The sequence below is a fragment of the Protopterus annectens genome, chromosome 3.part0 (assembly GCF_019279795.1).
Source record: "Protopterus annectens isolate FY-2018-M chromosome 3.part0, PAN1.0, whole genome shotgun sequence".
Classification (NCBI taxonomy): domain Eukaryota; kingdom Metazoa; phylum Chordata; order Ceratodontiformes; family Protopteridae; genus Protopterus; species Protopterus annectens.
Window position 1 is genome coordinate 1,543,528,591 of NC_056731.1, and position 16,930 is coordinate 1,543,545,520.

A 16,930-nucleotide genomic window follows, 5' to 3' on the forward strand; every position below is an offset into this window, starting at 1 on the left:
AGGGCCTATATAAGCCTAGCCATAACAATTCCCTGGCTATTTCTTCCCACGCTATTTACTTCCCTGGACCCCTGTCTAGCAGGTCGACTGATGTGATCCCCGGGGTGAATTTCCTTTCTCCCAGCCAATCGTCAAGGTTTCTTTTGAAGAGGGCCAAAGAGGTGCTCTGCTTGACATGTATGGGCAGTCTATTCCAGAGTCTGGGGAGTCTCTGGATCAGGAACCTATCCATCCAGCATGTTTTGTTTATTGTGATGACAAGGTTTAGATCCCTGGAGCGTGTGGCTCTAAGGGATTGGGATTTCTTTAGGTGTAGTATGCCTAACAGCTCTTGGTTTGACATGGCCTTGTATATTAAGCCGAGATCGTCTGAGTACATGATATATGACAGAGTATAGCTGGAGTTTTTTAAGGCGGTCAGTGTAGGGCATCTGCTTTAGGCCTGTGAATCTTTTAGTGAGGTATTTCTGCAGTCTTTCCAGTTGTTGCAGATGTCTTGAGAGGTACATACCAAACAGGGCATTTTATTCTATAATGGGTATAATGAGGGATGAGTACAGTGCGACAATGACCTCCTTTTTTCTGGATGAAAAGCCCTTAGTGATGAGGTGTGCCACTTAGAATGATTTCCTGGCTGTTGTGGCGATGTAGTTATCAAGGGTGAGACCACTGTCCACCTGTGTCCCTATGTCTCTTATCACACTTTCAGTGTTTAGTGTACTGCCCCCTATGTGGTAATTCATGGGTACATGTTTCTTCCCAAATGGGATAACTATACATTTCTTGGCATTGAGCTTGAGCCCATGGCTCTGGCACCAAACATCTGTTTCTGTAAGTCCCTTTTGCAGAGTGTCCACATCATTTGGGGATTCAATAATGACTCCCAGTTTGCAGTCATCAGCAAACTTTGTTAGCCAGAGTCCCTTAGTGTTGGCCTGTCCTTCAGAGAAGTAAATGCCAAACAAGTGCAGTCTCAAGACTGAACCCTGAGGTACTCCACTTGTCACTTAGATTTGGAGTCCGCTACTTTTACAGTGTGGGATCTGTCAGTGAACCAATTGGCAACCCATCGAGTGATGTAGGGATTTATACCCAGCTTAGTAAGTCTATCTATGATTCCAGAGTAGGGGATGGTGTCAAAGGCCTTGGTGAGGTCCAGATAGGCTGTGTGGACAGCCTTACCCTCGTCCATGGCTCTGGAGACTGATTCGAAGAAGTCAATCAGGTTCAGGAGACAAGATCAGCACTTCATGAACACAAACTGGGTGGGATCCAGTGTTTGAAGGTTGCCAATGTCTTTGTTTATAAGTTCCATAATAATATATTCCATGGCCTTGCAGATCAGGCTCATCAGACTGATGGGGTCGTATTTCCCAGGATCCAAGGTGGATTCCTCCTTGTAGAGTGGGATAACTGTAGCTGTGCACCACTCAGTGGACACAAAGCCTGAGGTGAGGCTATGATTAAACATGACACTTAGGTGAGGTGCCAGTTCATTTTGTAGTTCATGTAGTACACAGCCCGGGATGTCATCTGGTCCCATGGATGCTGTATTCTTAGCTTTGGAGAGTGCATTTTTTACCTATGTGGACATTATTAGCGGAATTTGGCAATCTTCCAGTATTGAGATGGGCCGTTTAGGGGGTGAGAGGGGGTAAAGTTGACACTGAATTGATCTGCCAGGATATTGGTAATATCCTTGGGATCAGTATATTTAATGCCATTCTGTTGTAGCTCAGAGCAGGTCTGAGCATTGCCATTTAGATTCTTGACATAGTTATAGAATGCCTTGCGGTTGTCTTTGGAATCTTTGGCAATTACACCCTATGAATGAGGAATTTCCAGTAAGTGCATGTCATAAGCTTGTGTAGATTAAGTCTCTGTTTTTTGTACATACCATTCGTTGCTACTACCAGTTGATTGGCTTAGTGATGTCCTTGGATCTGCCCCACTGAAGTCAGTCATGGCCTAAGTTTTGTCCGAGGAAATTATCAAACTTGCCTATCTAGAGGAAGTAAAAGTCATAACAAGGTTTCCATAGGTGTACCTGCAGAAGGATAATTAACACTGAGAATCCCAGGACTGTGCTCTCCCCAGGGACCACCTCTCCTCTATCTGCCACTGTGACATTCTCTCTCTACTTGCCCAGGGTTGAGGCCAGAGGAACTGAGCCTGTGACTCCCTGGGAAGGGGGAGTGAGAGGTAGGTCAGCATCTTTCCCCCTCATCAATCGGCAGTAGGAGGGGTTCCCATCTACACAGTGGGAGGCATGGCCATGTCGGGCACTCCTCCACTGCCCCAAGGGGACAACAGCTGAGGGGGTACCTGGGCACCACTGTCATCCACCATGCATCCCAGAGGTGACAAACTCCCTGCAGAGTAGGAAAGGTTGCCATCCCAGGTGATGCTATGCCCTTCCCTTCTGCCATGCTGGCCACACCTGGGGGCATACACCAGCATTCTCTCCCCTTGACAACAGTTGTGGGTACCAGAGGAGGATGTCCTGCTCCCAGCAGTGTTTCAGTTCAAAGACACAGAAGGGCAGCAGGGACAGCCTGACAGGCCAGCAACCCCAGTCCAAACGCCGGTCATAAAGCCCATGAAACCTTGTTTGCTTGTCTTTTGGTGTGATGCCGTGTCAGCAGTTGTGCCAACTGTAACATGATAAGACAGGTATGACTCTGAGAGGTGTATCACTTGGCTCTTGCATCAATGCAGAACACAGCTAATTGCGAGAACTAATGTGAATTGCTGGACACATTGATCATCAACACTTCAAACGCACATTTTGGTCCTGGGTTACTCCTGAGGCTACTCCTGTCTTAGGGTCATCATTCCTTACATCATTCTAAGGGTGTTCTACCCTGTGTAAGGTCACAGCCTGGGCATCAAGGGAGTCTGTAGCAGACCCTTGTTCCCCAGGGCAAGATTCTGATGTAAGAGAGGAGTCTCTATCTCTCCAGGTTGGGAAGCTAACCAGTGCTGCAAATGGGGGTGAAGGCTCTCATCCAGCACTCCCTGGAGGCTGTTGGTGGTACTGCTCCTCAGCTTCCCTCCCAGGGGTGCAGTTGGATGTTTGCCTGCCTGGGTCCCAAGCCCCAGGGTGGCATCGTCTCTCGTCTGCCACACGGATTCTGGCAGTGGGGGAAAGGGTCTGAATCAAGGGAGTGGCAGCATGTTCATCAGTCTCTGTGACTCATGCAACCCACCCACCCATAACTATGCTAGCAATGCAACCTCAGATCAGACATGGCAACCTGCCAAATTTAAGCATATTACTAAGCATAGCAAGAGAAACTAATCAGGATTTCCTCAGTAACAGTGAGCGAAGAGGGAAGTCCCCAGTGCCAAATTCCCAGCTGGGTGACAGGCACAGGTAAATGTAGTGTGGAAGTTCATCTCCCTGGTGCCACCCAGGGGGCCCAAGTCCTTGTGTTCGAGGCTTAGCCCACAGACAGTGTGAGGCCCATGGTATCCCCCAACAAGCTCTTATAAGGTCTTGAGTTGGGTTACTTGTGAATGCAGCCCAAAGTGGGCAGTAAACTCTATCTAAGGCTAAACACCAGCACAAGACCAATAATGGACAAGTATCTTAAGGGAACATTGAAAAGAACTTTGAAGAGAGAGTTCAAGAGGGAGTGAAACCATTCAGAGGTAAATGGGTGGGGTCTGCATGGTCAGACTGGAGGGTTTAACTTGGAAGCCATGTCGGCCGCCTGGGACAGAGGTGATCCTCTTTCCCCTAAGGGGACAGGGGACCAACTTTGGGCATGTCAGCTGTCATTGCGTGCACTTCATCTGTGGCAGTGCACAGTGAACAGCTCCTGGTCATCCAAGAATGCCCTCATGAAAGATGGGTCCCTTCTCCTGAGGGGACTGTTACTGTCTGTGGCTTCAGTTCTTACCATGCTCTGGGTTCTGGGGGAGACGACCACTTGTGCACCCACCCTACGCTCACAGTGAGGAGCTGGTAGCCAACCTCGGGTGCTCAGGGGTCCGTGGTGACATGGGATTGACCCACCTATCTGGTCGTGAAACATGGACCATGGAGTCTAACAGGTGAGCAAGTTCCATAGTGAGCAAGAGACCCCACTGCACAATGAAAGTGAGGGCCAGTGTGGGCTGGCCAAGGCATGATCCCCTGGCCCATGCAGTGGATGCACTGTTGGCCTGTGTCTCACAACCTGTCTGGGTGGTGGAGTATGAACGTACCTGATGGGAACTGAAAGATGGTGGACTCTGCATGGGATGGGCAAAGCCAGAGGAAACTCTGATGGAGGACTGTGGCAGTCATGATGTGCAAATCGGTCATTTGACCTATGTATAGAGGAGAAAGACTAATTGAACCATCTAGTAGCTAGTTCCCTCTGAAGTTTCCTTCAGGGTGGCTGGTGCTCGGCAGATGCAGTTTTGTCTAGTAAAGCAGATGATTAGAGGTCTTGTGGCCAAAATGATCTCAACCTATTCTCAAACTTTAAATAGTTAGGAAGACTGACTCACTGGCTTGGAGCCAGGCATAGAATATAAGCACCTAGTGCTTCATTTTTAGTAAACAGAACTGGTCCTGTAGGATGAATTGAATGCCAGGTTAAGGTGCCCAATGCAGATGCTCATTAGACCCAAGAAAATATGTTGGTTGATACAGAAAGCAGGGCGGTGGCCATGGAATTTGGAATCCACTAAGGAGTGTGCAACAACTCACCTGCCAAATCAACTAGCCCTGAGAATGGATGGTACTTGAGTGTTGGGCACATACCTCACCTTTGCTGGTGCTGGGAGCCAAGGGGGCTATACTGCAATGAGTAGGGGGGGCCATCCCAGTGGCACAGAAACCCAAGGTGGGAGTCTGGCTGGAGCTGTTGCAGGTATAGATCTTGATGGAAGTAGCAAATATTCAAAAGAGAGCTTTGAAGGCCAAAGTGGAAAAGAGTTCCATGTGAACAGCAGTTGAGCATGGGTCTGTCAGTCTTGAGAAATTGGCAAGCACCATTCCAAAGGGAAGGCCATCACCCTCAGCCAATCAAAAGGAAGCTGGATTCAGATGCCTGAATCTGGAGTAGCGGAGATGGACACATAGTGGCATCCAGTGTGGTAATGCAAACAATCCCTGAAAAGCCACTATGGGCCACTGGGAAAGTTGTCATCTTTGTAAGGGGCAGAGAGCACTGGAATGGGTTCACCTTAAGAGAGGGGGCCCAAGCCCTGAAAAGCATTGCTGTTCCAGTGGTGTCAGGTGATCTCTTGCAGGCCCTTGAAAAGTCAGGAGAGGTTCACACCAGGCCATATCCATATCCACAACAGGTCTCCAAAGTGAACAGCTTCTGGCATGTTACAACAATGTAAATAAGGGAAAGCAGCGATCCAGATCTGTAACTTTGGGATAAGGATTGTCACATAAGGCTGGGTCAGTTGGGCTTGGGCATGAAGTGGGGCTGTGCAAACACCGCAACTGGACAGGGCATAACCCCCTCACAATGCCCTTCCCTCCCAGAGGGGCTGGGGGACAGCTGTGGTGACTGGGCATATGCCAGGACCTTCCTCTGAATTGCTCTGGCTGTGGCAGGCACTGGTCCCAAATGGCTTCACTCATCATCCCAAAGATAACAACTGACTTAGAACTGGTACAGACCAGGGTAATTTGACTGTTTAATTAAAACAAAGTATCGTGAAGGCTCAAGATGGGTGTTGACGCAATGAGATTTCTGCCCAGTGCTCTGAATGTGAAAGAGAAGAAATTCAATGAAGTGCGGGTAAAAGATGGGAGTAACTATGACTCTCTTAAGGTAGCCAAATGCCTCATTAGTGACACATATGAATGGATGAATGTAATTCCCACTGTCCCTACCTGTTATCTAGTGAACCCACAACCAAGGGAATGGACTTGGTAGAATCAACTGGGAAAGTAGACTCAACTGATCTTGACTCATGTCTGACAATGTGAAGAGACATAAGAGGTTAGAATAAGAGGGAGGTCTCAGCTGCCAGTGAAATACCACTATTCTTATAATTTTTTTTCACTTACCCAGTGAGGCAGGGATGACTCCACTGACACTCTTGCTTCTGCTTCCAAGTGCCTGAGTGTCCTTGTTTGACCCGCTACAGGAACAGTATCAGGTGGGGAGTTTGACTTGGGTGGTAAACCTGTCAAAGAGTAATAACAAAGGTGTCCATAGGAGAGCACAGGGAGGACAGAAACCTCTCATGGAGCAGAAGGGCAAAAGCTTGATTCATCTTGATTTCCAGTAGGGCCTCATGATCATTCTGTTTTTTTGAGTTTTAAGCAGGAGGTTTCAGAAAATCTACCACAGGGACAACTGGCTTGTGGCAGCCAGGCGTTCATAGTGACTTCGCTTTTTGATACTTTGATTTCAGCTCTTCCTATCATTGTGAAGCAGAATTTACCAAGCTTTGTATTGTTCACCCAATAACAGGGAATGTGAAAGGGGTTTAGACCATTGTGAGACAGGCTAATTTTATCCTACTGATGATGTGTTGTTGTGATAGTAATCCTGCGCAGTAAGAGAAGAACCACAGGTTCAGACATTTCATGTATGTGCTTGGCTGAGGAGCCAATGGTGCGAAGCTACCATTTGTGGGATTATGACTAAACACCTTTAAGTCAGAATCCTACATAAACATAATGATACCGCAGCACTGCAGATCTCCAGTTGACCAGGAATAGCCAACCCTAAGGTAACCAGCGCTCTTTGTCACTGGGTCAGAGCATGGATGAAAGAGGACCACCTCTCTCCAGCAGTGCACTGCACATTCATGGGGAACTGGGTGCTAATTCATTACTAGATGACCTGATTTTGGGTCAGGGTTTCATATAGAGCAGACTAGTGGAAATCTGTGATGTATTGAAAGTCAGCCTTTGAGCCAAGCTTTTGTTGCAGGCAGAGGGACAAGCTCCACAACCTCACAGGCTAATGACCCATTCATGGTTGGCCCACTACATGTGCCTTCTTCTCCTCCTGCAACCCTGCACTGGTTCAGATCACCAGCAGGACTTTGCTTGAAAGAGGCAAAGGACTCTGGCTAGATGAGGAGGAGGGGACTGTCCAGATGCTCCACTGACCACGATACCTCCTGCTCAACCAGATGTCTACTGGCAACTTCTTTGTGTTGCCTCTTTGGTACCTCAGTCCAGGTAGCTGAAACGCATGTGGGTACAGATGGGGAAAAAGGATCAAGGACCTGGGCTTAAGGTTCATCCCTGAGGGGGGGTGACCCAACAACAGGTCTGTGGCTTCCAGTAGAGGGCAGAGGGGAAGCCAGATCTAGGTATACCATCCCTGTGGACCCCAGGGAAGTGGAGATAGGGTTGATGTGGTGTCTTGCACCCAGGGCAAGCCAGGTGAATCGGGCTGGCCTCCCTTTCTTCACCCAGCATAGGGGGGATGCCACTCTGCAAACAGCACTACCCTGAAGGAAAGAGGCCACAAGCCAGTTGGCTCAGTGTTGCATGTTCATAGGATGCCCACACTGCAACAGAGAGAGATGGAGGTACTCTGCGAGGAATGTGGGGATATGGGGTCCCAGGGACATGTCCCCTGCAAGATTGAAAGCTCTAGGTGCAGGGAGGAATTGATAACCAATATAATGGAGGTCTGGATGAGAGCCTGTCTGAGGCTATGTGGACAAGCAGAGTTCCACAAGGCTGGTGAGGATTGGAGGGAAGCTCCCCTGAGAAGCTCTGAGGGCACATGTGGTCTGGCATGATCAGGCAGCCTGCAGGAGCTATGGAAGAGTGGGGACCATAACATGGGACGCCATTCAGGAAAGGAAGTCCAGAAGGGAGAGAGAGGCAGAAAGTGGCCGGGCTGGGACAGCTCACTCAGAGTGAGAGGATCTGCATCACACCCTCAATCCAGGAAGGAAGTCCGGAAGGGAGACGGTGGAAATTGGCCAAGCGGGGAGAGCTCCTGCCCAGGTGAGAGGGTCCAGACCATGTACCCCTCTGGGATGGAAATCCAGAAGGGAGACAGTGGTGGAAATTGGCCAGGCAGGGAGGGCTTCTTCTCGGGCAGCACCCCGATGACAGTAGTCCAGAAGGGAGTGCCGTGCAGACACTGGTGGGGCCTTGAGAGCTTCTGCCTAGGTGAGAAGGGTCAGGCAGCAACTCCCATGAAAGAAGTCCAAAAGGGAGCACCAAGAGGAAGGTGGCAGGGCCTGCAGAGCTCTCACCCAGGTGAGGGGATGAGGCAGTGCAGAGCTCTCACCCAGGTGAGGGGATGAGGCAGCACCTCCTGGGACTGCATGATGTCTGGGACCTGGAGCCAGCCAGGGGAGTCAGCCCAAAGCATGGATGGGCCAGAGACTACCACAGTAAGCCAGATTTGTGATCTTGTTCCCCTGACCCCCAAAGGAATCAGAGACAGGACCATGGCAGGCATATGGAATTGTTTTGTGAGTGTGAAGCAATGTTGATGGAGGGAAGGGTTGATTGTCGAGTTTTTTTGTATAATGTGTATTATGTTTTATTTTGTAAGGGGGGAGAGCAACAAACTTAAGACTGCCCTGGGTGGCACAAACTCTAGCTATGCCACTGGAGTGGACTGGTATTGGATCCAGCTGCAACCCAGGCAACATGGCAAAGGAACATGAAAAAGCAATGTGTAAAGACAAACATTTACATGTAGCATTAGCAAGTCAAAACACATTTTAAAAACATAACAATCTGTTGATCTGAAGAGGTCCGTAATAAACTCAACTGAATAATATTTATAATAGAAGAAATATGCACAATGAACATATTGGGTTACATAAGTTCAAATGCAACTTCTCTGAAAACATAACTTACTTTTAAGCAATGATTTGAAGATAATATTGCTGCAGGATTCCTTACCTAGAATAAACATTGGATAATATGACGACTTAAAAATAAAGCATACCAGGGGTTGCATTTCCTGTGTCTATATGAGTCAACTGGTGTGTAAGAAATGCTTCAATGGGCATTTTGGTAACAGAGCACCTTCTGTTGCAGTGTTCTTTTAAGAAAAGCCAATCTTTGTTATTATATATCAAATATTGCGTGTGGCTGTTCCTCCCCAAAACACCTTTTTTGGGTATGTATTTTGTTAATTAGTACTAGGGCATGTCTTTTGCAATGCCTGTGGTTGTTGAACTTTTGCTAAGGACATCAGCAGCCATGGGCTCCATGTTTTAGTTTTGTTTCCAGGTTTTAAAGTAATCTGAGATTACAAATCATGCCTTTATTGTGTATGTCTGAGGCCTTTGTTTAAAAGTTCAATTTTGTCAGACTAAATATTCATGTTTTTGTTTGCTGCTTTGAAATGTTGTTTTGTGCATCTATTGCTTATCTTAATTTCTGAAAATGTTAACTTTATTGGTATTACAAAAATTGATAACATTTTTATCGAATAGATAAAATAAGAGTCATGTCAAAGAAAAAAATATATAGTTATGTTCTTCATTCTGTTTACTTTTTAGATAACATATTAACTGGACATGTTATCATGAAAAACAAACTCTGGAGATTGAAAATTTGCCAGCTGTTATCTGGAGAATGAAAATTTGCCAGCTCTTATCTTGCCAGAGATTACATCACAGTTTTCTCTCCTATACTGCAAGCACTTTACATGTTAGACATTAAATCTCAACAGCACATCACTTTACTGGCTTCTTAAAATTTGTTTCATATTTCCTTTAAAATGGTCCAATTCTGGTATTCTCTCTTAGCTCTCATGATAGTGCTTCTCGTGTGGAAATGGAAGAGACCAAGAAATTTCCCACCTGGACCTTGGGCTTTACCTATATTAGGGAACTTTCTGCAGGTGGATTTCAGGAACCCCATGACAGACTTGGAAAAGGTATTGTTTGTTGTTGCTGTATGTTACCTGGGACTACCTACAGCTGTTGTTTCTGATTTCATGACTGTATGTCTGTGTTTACCATTGGATAACTATTTTCAAAAGAATATCTATATTTATATCTAAATATCTATATCACTGTCTCTATCCCTATTGATCAGTGTGTGTGTGTGTGTGTGTGTGTGTGTGTGTGTGTGTGTGTGTGTGTGTGTGTGTGTGTGTGTGCATGGACACAGACATGCAGGCACACACACAAGTTATTAGATCATTGTCTGCTAATACATCCTTTGTGGATGATAAGAGTGATATACATATTAGAAACATCAAAAGACAAGAACATTCACAATGAGTTATTTAGAATGAGTTACTTAGAATTACATATATGTACTGCTTATAAATTAACTTTGGAAGACAAGCAGTGTGAGTTTAATGTAAGTATTACATGTGACTTTAATTACCTACCATCAAAGGCTAACTTCTGAGAATGAGATGAAATAATAAACTACCTTGACTTGGTAGATGACTACATAAGAATATTTATGTGAGATTTAAATGTTACATAATAATATTTAGGAGATTTAAATTTTACGCATATAAAATGGGATGCCATTGAGCAATCTAGTTCAACCACACCTATTTTATCAAAAGTTTGCATGAGAACAAAATACAGAAAGATAATTCAAAAATTAACTGAGTACATTCATGACAGTTTGTGTATTTCTGGTAGCATGAACGTTGTTTTTCCTAAGGTTTCCTTCCACTTCTACAAACTGTGACAAATCTCTGAGTCTTACCAAACAAATGTATGGCTGCTAAATAAATTGGAATGATTATATAGAAGGAATATATAGAATTAGCATTAACTACAGTAACATTAACAGATATTTGTTTTCACAAAATCTCTTGGAATACCATTTTTCAATGTAAGGATGCAACAAATATATATAACGTTCTTATATTAAAAGCTGCCTTGTTGTGATAAAGAGGAAATACTAGATGAAAAATAGAATATTAAACATAAGAACAAAAGCATTGTTACTGAATGGAACTAGCTACTTAAAATTAAAAAAAAAATCACATAAAAAGAAAGGAATAATAGCTTAGACAAACTAGTAAAATTTGGTGTTCTTCAATGATACCCACATGCTTGAAGAAAAAATAGTGGATGATATGACAGGCAACACAAAAGATTTGCATAATTATATAAGATAGAGTAGAAAATTTGATTAAAAGACGGTAATAAATTTGGCTTTCAGATTACTACCTTTATTACTAATGGAGAAGTATGTGATGGGGTAGATATGGTGTTAAGCAAAGGAATGCAGAAGGTCAGATGGCAGTGGATTTTGCGAAAAGGATGGACATGGCTGTGGTGAACAGGTATTTTAACAAGAGGGAGGAGCATAGGGTGACATACAGGAGTGGAGGAAGATGCACACAGGTGGATTATATATTATGTAGGAGGGCCAGTTTGAAGGAGATTGCAGACTGTAAAGTGGTCACTGGGGAAAGTGTAGTTAGGCAGCATAGGATGGTGTTTTGTAGGATGAGGATGGTGTTTTGTAGGATGATGTTGGTGAGCAAGAAGAGGAGGAGGAGTGTAAGGGCAGCACCAAGGATCAAATGGTGGATATTGAAAAAGGGTAAGTGTGAGGTGGAGTTCAGGGAAAAGTTAAGAAAGGCACTAGGTGGCAGTGAAGAGTTACCAAATAGCTGGATAACTACAGCAGAGCTAGTAAGAGAGACTGCTAGAAAAGTGCTTGGGATGACATCTGGACAGAGGAAGGACGACAAGGAGACATGGTGGTGGAATGAGGAAATACAGGAGAGCATACAGAGAAAGAGGTTGGCAAAGAAGAAGTGGGATTGTCAGAGAGATGAAGAAAGTAGACAGGAGTATAAGGAGATGAGGTGCATGGCAAAGAGAGAGGTGGCGAAGGCTAAGGATAAGGCATATGAAGAGTTGTATGAAAGGTTGGACACTTAGGAGGGAGAAAAGGACCTGTACCAATTGGGTAGACAGAGGGACTGCTGGGAAAAATGTGCAGCAGGTAAAGGTGATAAAGGATAATGAGGGAAACATACTTACAAGTGAGGAGAGTGTATTGAGCAGATGGAAAGAGTACTTTGAGGGGCCGATGAATAAAGAGAATGAGAGGGAGAGAAGGTTGAATATTGTGGGTATCGTGAATCATGAAATGCAATGGATTAGCAAGGAGGAAATAAGGATAGCTATGAAGAGGATGAAGAATGGAAAGGCTTTTGGTCCAGATGACATACCTGTGGAAGCATGGAGGTGTTTAGGTGAAATGGCAGTGGAGTTTCTAACCAGATTGTTTAATGAAATCTTGAAAAGTGAGAGGATGCCTGAGGAATGGAGAAAAAGTGTTTTGGTACAGATTTTTAAGAATAAGGGTGATGTGCAGAGCTGTAGTAACTACAGAAGGATTAAATTGATCAGTCACAGCATGAAGTTATGGGCAAGAGTAGTGGAAGCTAGGTTAAGAAGGGATGTGATGATTAGTGATCAGCAGTATGGTTTCATGCCAGGAAAGAGCACTACAGATGCAATGTTTGCTCTGAGAGTGTTTATGGAGAAGTACAAAGAAGGTCAGAAGGAGTTGCATTGTGTTTTTGTAGACTTACAGAAAGCATATGACAGGGTGCCTAGAGAGGAGTTGTGGTATTGTATGAGGAATTCGGGAGTGTCAGAGAAGTATGTAAGAGTGGTACAGGATATGTACAAGGGTAGTGTGACAGCAGTGAGGTCTGCGGTGGGAGTGACAGATGCATTTAAGGTGGAGGTGGGATTACATCAAGGATCAGCTCTCAGCCCTTTCTTATTTGCAATGGTGATGGACAGGTTGACAGATGAGATCAGACAGGAGTCCCCGTGGGCTATGATGTTTGCAGATGACATTGTGATCTGTAGTGAGAGTAGGGAACATTGTGGAGGAGACCCTGGAGAGATGTAGATTTGCTCTAGAAAGAAGAGGAATGAAGGTCAGGAGGACTAAGAATATATGTGTGTGAACGAGAGGGAGGATAGAGGAATGGTGAGGATGCAAGGAGTAGAGGTGGTGAAGGTGGATGAGTTTAAATACTTGGGATCAGTAGTTCAGAGTAATGGTGAGTGTGAAAGAGAGGTGAAGAAGATAATACAGGCAGGATGGATTGGGTGGAGAAGAGTGTCAGGAGTGATTTGTGACAGACGAGTACCAGTAAGAGTGAAAGGGAAGGTCTGCAAGAGGGTAGTGACACCAGCTATGTTATATGGGTTGGAGACAGTGGCATTGACAAAAAGGCAGGAGTTAGAGCTGGATGTGGAAGAGTTAAAGGTGTTAAGATTTGCACTGGGTGTGACGAGGGTGGACAGGATTAGGAATAAGTATATTAGAGGGTCAGCCCAGGTTGGAAGGTTTGGAGACAAAGCCAGAGAGGCAAGATTACATTGGTTTGGACATGTGCTGAAGAGGGATGCTGAGTATATTGGTAAAAAGATGCTAAGGATGAAGCTACCAGGTAAAAGGAAAAGAAGAAGGTCTAAGATAAGGTTTATGGATGTGGTGAGAGAGGAAATGCTGGTAGCTGGTGTGACAGAGCAAGATGCAGAGGACAGGAAGAAATGGAAACAGATCCACTGTGGCGACCCCTAACAGGAACAGCCGACAGAAGATGATGGTGATGATGATGGAGAAGTAATATAAAAATAGCATGACTGTAAATTTAAATAAATAATGCATTATTCTTATGCTTGAAAGGAATTGAAAGCAGTTTATTTCAAATTAAATCACACAAATCCCCAGATTTACTAGTCTTCCGTGCAGGACTAGTCTAGTCCTGCATGGAAGCAGCAGTTTAGGAGGAGGATGGCAGCGTGCCATGCATATTAATGAAGGCGCGCTGCCTGAACTCCTAACCCTACACGGAGCATGAACGAGTGCAGGGGGCATGTCTGAGAGCAGAGATCTCAGAGTAAACACGCTCCTGCAAAGTAGAACAGCAGAAAGTGTGAATAAATCAGTGAGACCGCTCATAGGTGTCTGCATATCCCCACTAACAGTCCCCCATGTGTACAACAGCAACAGGACATAAATATAAAAAGAAGAAACCCCTTATTTTTTTTTTTTAAACTCCAAGTACAGCTAACCATAGGTGTGTGTGTTTGCCCATTGCTTAGCTATGGTTAAAGCAGCTTAAAAGGCTGAAGAGGATAACAAGGAAGATATACGCAAATGAAGCAGCATCGCAATAGTGTAGTGGTCAGAACATCTGCCTAACAAGCAGGCATTCCTAGTTCATGTCCCACTGCAACACATGCTATTTTCCATGTGAAATCTGTATATGAACATTTTTTTGCTGTATAACCTACTAAATCACATTTAAATGTGAACTGGAGTACTGGATGAAATGCACAAATGAAGTAACAGTGTCATAATGAATAAGGCACTAGTAAGTAGGTTTTAGGACAAATAAGCAGTAGTAAGCATATATAAGCACTAGTAAGCATGTTTAAGTGTATTTGGGTGGGGGTAAACATTGCCTACACAGATTAAGCAAAGTAAAAGCTAAGTGAGAGTAAGAAACTGTAACCGGAGGTTAGCATTGATTAGCTCCATGCAAACCCGTGCACACCCACATACAACTGCTTTAAAGTGCCTTAACCACTCTGTACCAAATGGCCTGTGTTCTGCCCAGCAACAAAATAAACAGCAACTGCAAGGCTCAAACTCAGGACCCTGTACACCACAGTCATAGTAGTTAACCACTAAGCCATCATAGCAATGCATATCAATGAGGTATCAGCAAACTAATCCTTACCACAAGAAAATCAAACCAAACATGTGAACTGAATCTATGTATAGTGTGATGTTGTTTAACCTGCCACAGAACATAAATATGTGAACTGGAGTACTGCAGTAAGCATAGATTTGAGGTGTTATTGTAATAAAGTGTAGAAGTCCCCAGTTCCCCATACAGTGTATGTACACATTAATCAGGGATACCAGACACATATATAAGCTGTAATGAAGAATAAATCACTGCCAAAAGGCAAATATATTGCTAATTAACCATTAAGCAATGCTAACCACAGCACAGCTCAACTTAGTAAGTATAAGCAATGTGTAGGGGAGCCAAATCAATCTGCCTAGTGGTATACCTCCTAAAGCAGTGCCAACCTTAGGTAAGCAGGTGTGCCCATAGCTTAGCCTTTTCAAAACTGGACAATCATGGAAAAGTGCTGGAAATCAGCCCTACTTAAACCCAAGAGGTGGGAATACAGCTCATAACTGGTTGTAGCTTCCCCTTGCAAGCACTATGGCAGTAAGGGGAGAAGTGCGCTTCCGGGTGCAGTGCTGGTGCATCCAGGAATCCAAGGTCGTGGCTGGACTCCTAGTTAAAGACCATGCTCAGACTGCTGCAGGGCCAGTACCAGGGCTCCCAATATAAGGTGAAGGCCTGGAACCATCTCACCCACAACCACTGGCATACCCCGAACTGCTGAACAGGTCAGGCACCACTATGCCGATCTGAAGCATCATAAGGGGGATATCTTGGAGGAGTGGCTCCAAGAGGTTAGAGCGGCAGGAGATCTACCAGTCGTGTGTAAGCATCACCCCAGTATGTGTGTAATAATTGCCAGTTCAGGTATATCATGGATAGGTATGGCTAAATATTCCTCTTATGTCCCGCCACAGCTGCAATGGAGCGGGCCATGAATCAGGAGGCCCACATCAGCTGCATGGCGCGGTTGTGACGTGAGGCAGGTCAGTAATACTCATGCTCTTTCTGTCATAGGAAATAACAATAAAAGTAGTAGTAAAGTAATTGCTAGTATAAAACCTGTATTGTTCAAGGCAAGTACTGCATACACTAGAGAATATGTCAGGAATAGTCTCATATTGTTAGTATGGCAATAAAAGTGTAGTACACTGACAAAACAGGTCCAACTGCTGGACTGTATATCTATATTCTGGTATCCTATGATAATGCAGATTTGCAATCATGTAATAGTACTGTTGTATTAAGCACTGTTACCAACACCATGCACCATAAATCAAATGTGTAGGAATCCTTGTATGACAGGTGTAATCCCCAGAGGCCATTTAGTACAACTGAGAGACACATAGACAGTAAACATGAAAAAGGCAGCCAACCCAAAATGAATAGCACATGTAACTGAGATGTGAACTGTTTTACTTAGCACACACAGCCACTGTTCGAATCCTGCCAGTGGTAGTAGTCTGCATACAGAATCATACCCCACAACTGTACAGATATGCCCATAATGTCTATTAAAGTGGTCCATATCTATTGCCTATCAACCTGTCCCCCTGGGAAATCAGTGGGTTGTTTCCAGATGTATAGGCAGCAAACAGGAAATACAACTGATTGACGCACATCTATGACAAAAATCTAGCACACTAGCAACTCCTCAATACCTTATGAGACTAAGAAGCCAAGTGTGTCCCATTTATACCCCAACTTGTTAAGCTATGGTCAGAGTGTGTACAATAACAGAGTGAGATGTATGTGCATAATAGTAATGTGGAACCTGGTACTGTGTGTGGGAACATTCAGGTAGTGCTAATAAACATTCTTCCCACAGGTTTGTCAGATACCAACACAGTGCCCAGAAATACAAGAATGATATGCAGTTGCTTTGAATAATGAGGTGTTACACATCACTGTCGCCCACACAGTCCTATAACACATAACTGTGTAGGAAATCTGTATAAGAGTGTTATTATACAAGGTCAGAATGCATAAGCACAGGGGATTAACAAGACAGAAAGCAGAATGGAGATATACGGCAATATTAATATAGCAGACACAACTGTGATAGACAGTGTTTAAGCTGTAGCAGACACAGCCATGATCTGAGTCCTGGGAGTGGAATAAGACTGCATACAGATTCATAACCCTCAACTGTACACATGAGGCCAGAATGTCCAGTATATGTGCCCATACCTGCTGCCTGTCCCCCTGTCCCCCGGGTAAGGCTGTGGGATGATCCCAGATGTGTAGCCAGCAAACAGGGATTACAAGTGATTGTCAACCATCATGAGAACACACCTGTCACTGTACCAACCCCC

At 44.6% G+C, this 16,930-nt stretch overlaps 1 protein-coding gene and 2 pseudogenes across 1 annotated transcript in view; all 3 read left to right on the forward strand.

Moving 5' to 3' along the window:
• Positions 1-16,930, forward strand: part of LOC122796835 (cytochrome P450 2F2-like) — a 749,069-nt gene that overhangs the window by 30,012 nt on the left and 702,127 nt on the right. Inside the window, exon 2 of the mRNA XM_044065579.1 lies at positions 9,454-9,833. Within this exon, the coding sequence (XP_043921514.1) occupies positions 9,675-9,833 (159 nt within the window). The 5' untranslated portion in view covers positions 9,454-9,674. The remainder of the gene's footprint in view (positions 1-9,453; positions 9,834-16,930) is intronic.
• On the forward strand, positions 2,678-2,831 carry LOC122797360 (annotated as a pseudogene).
• On the forward strand, positions 3,234-6,891 carry LOC122797525 (annotated as a pseudogene).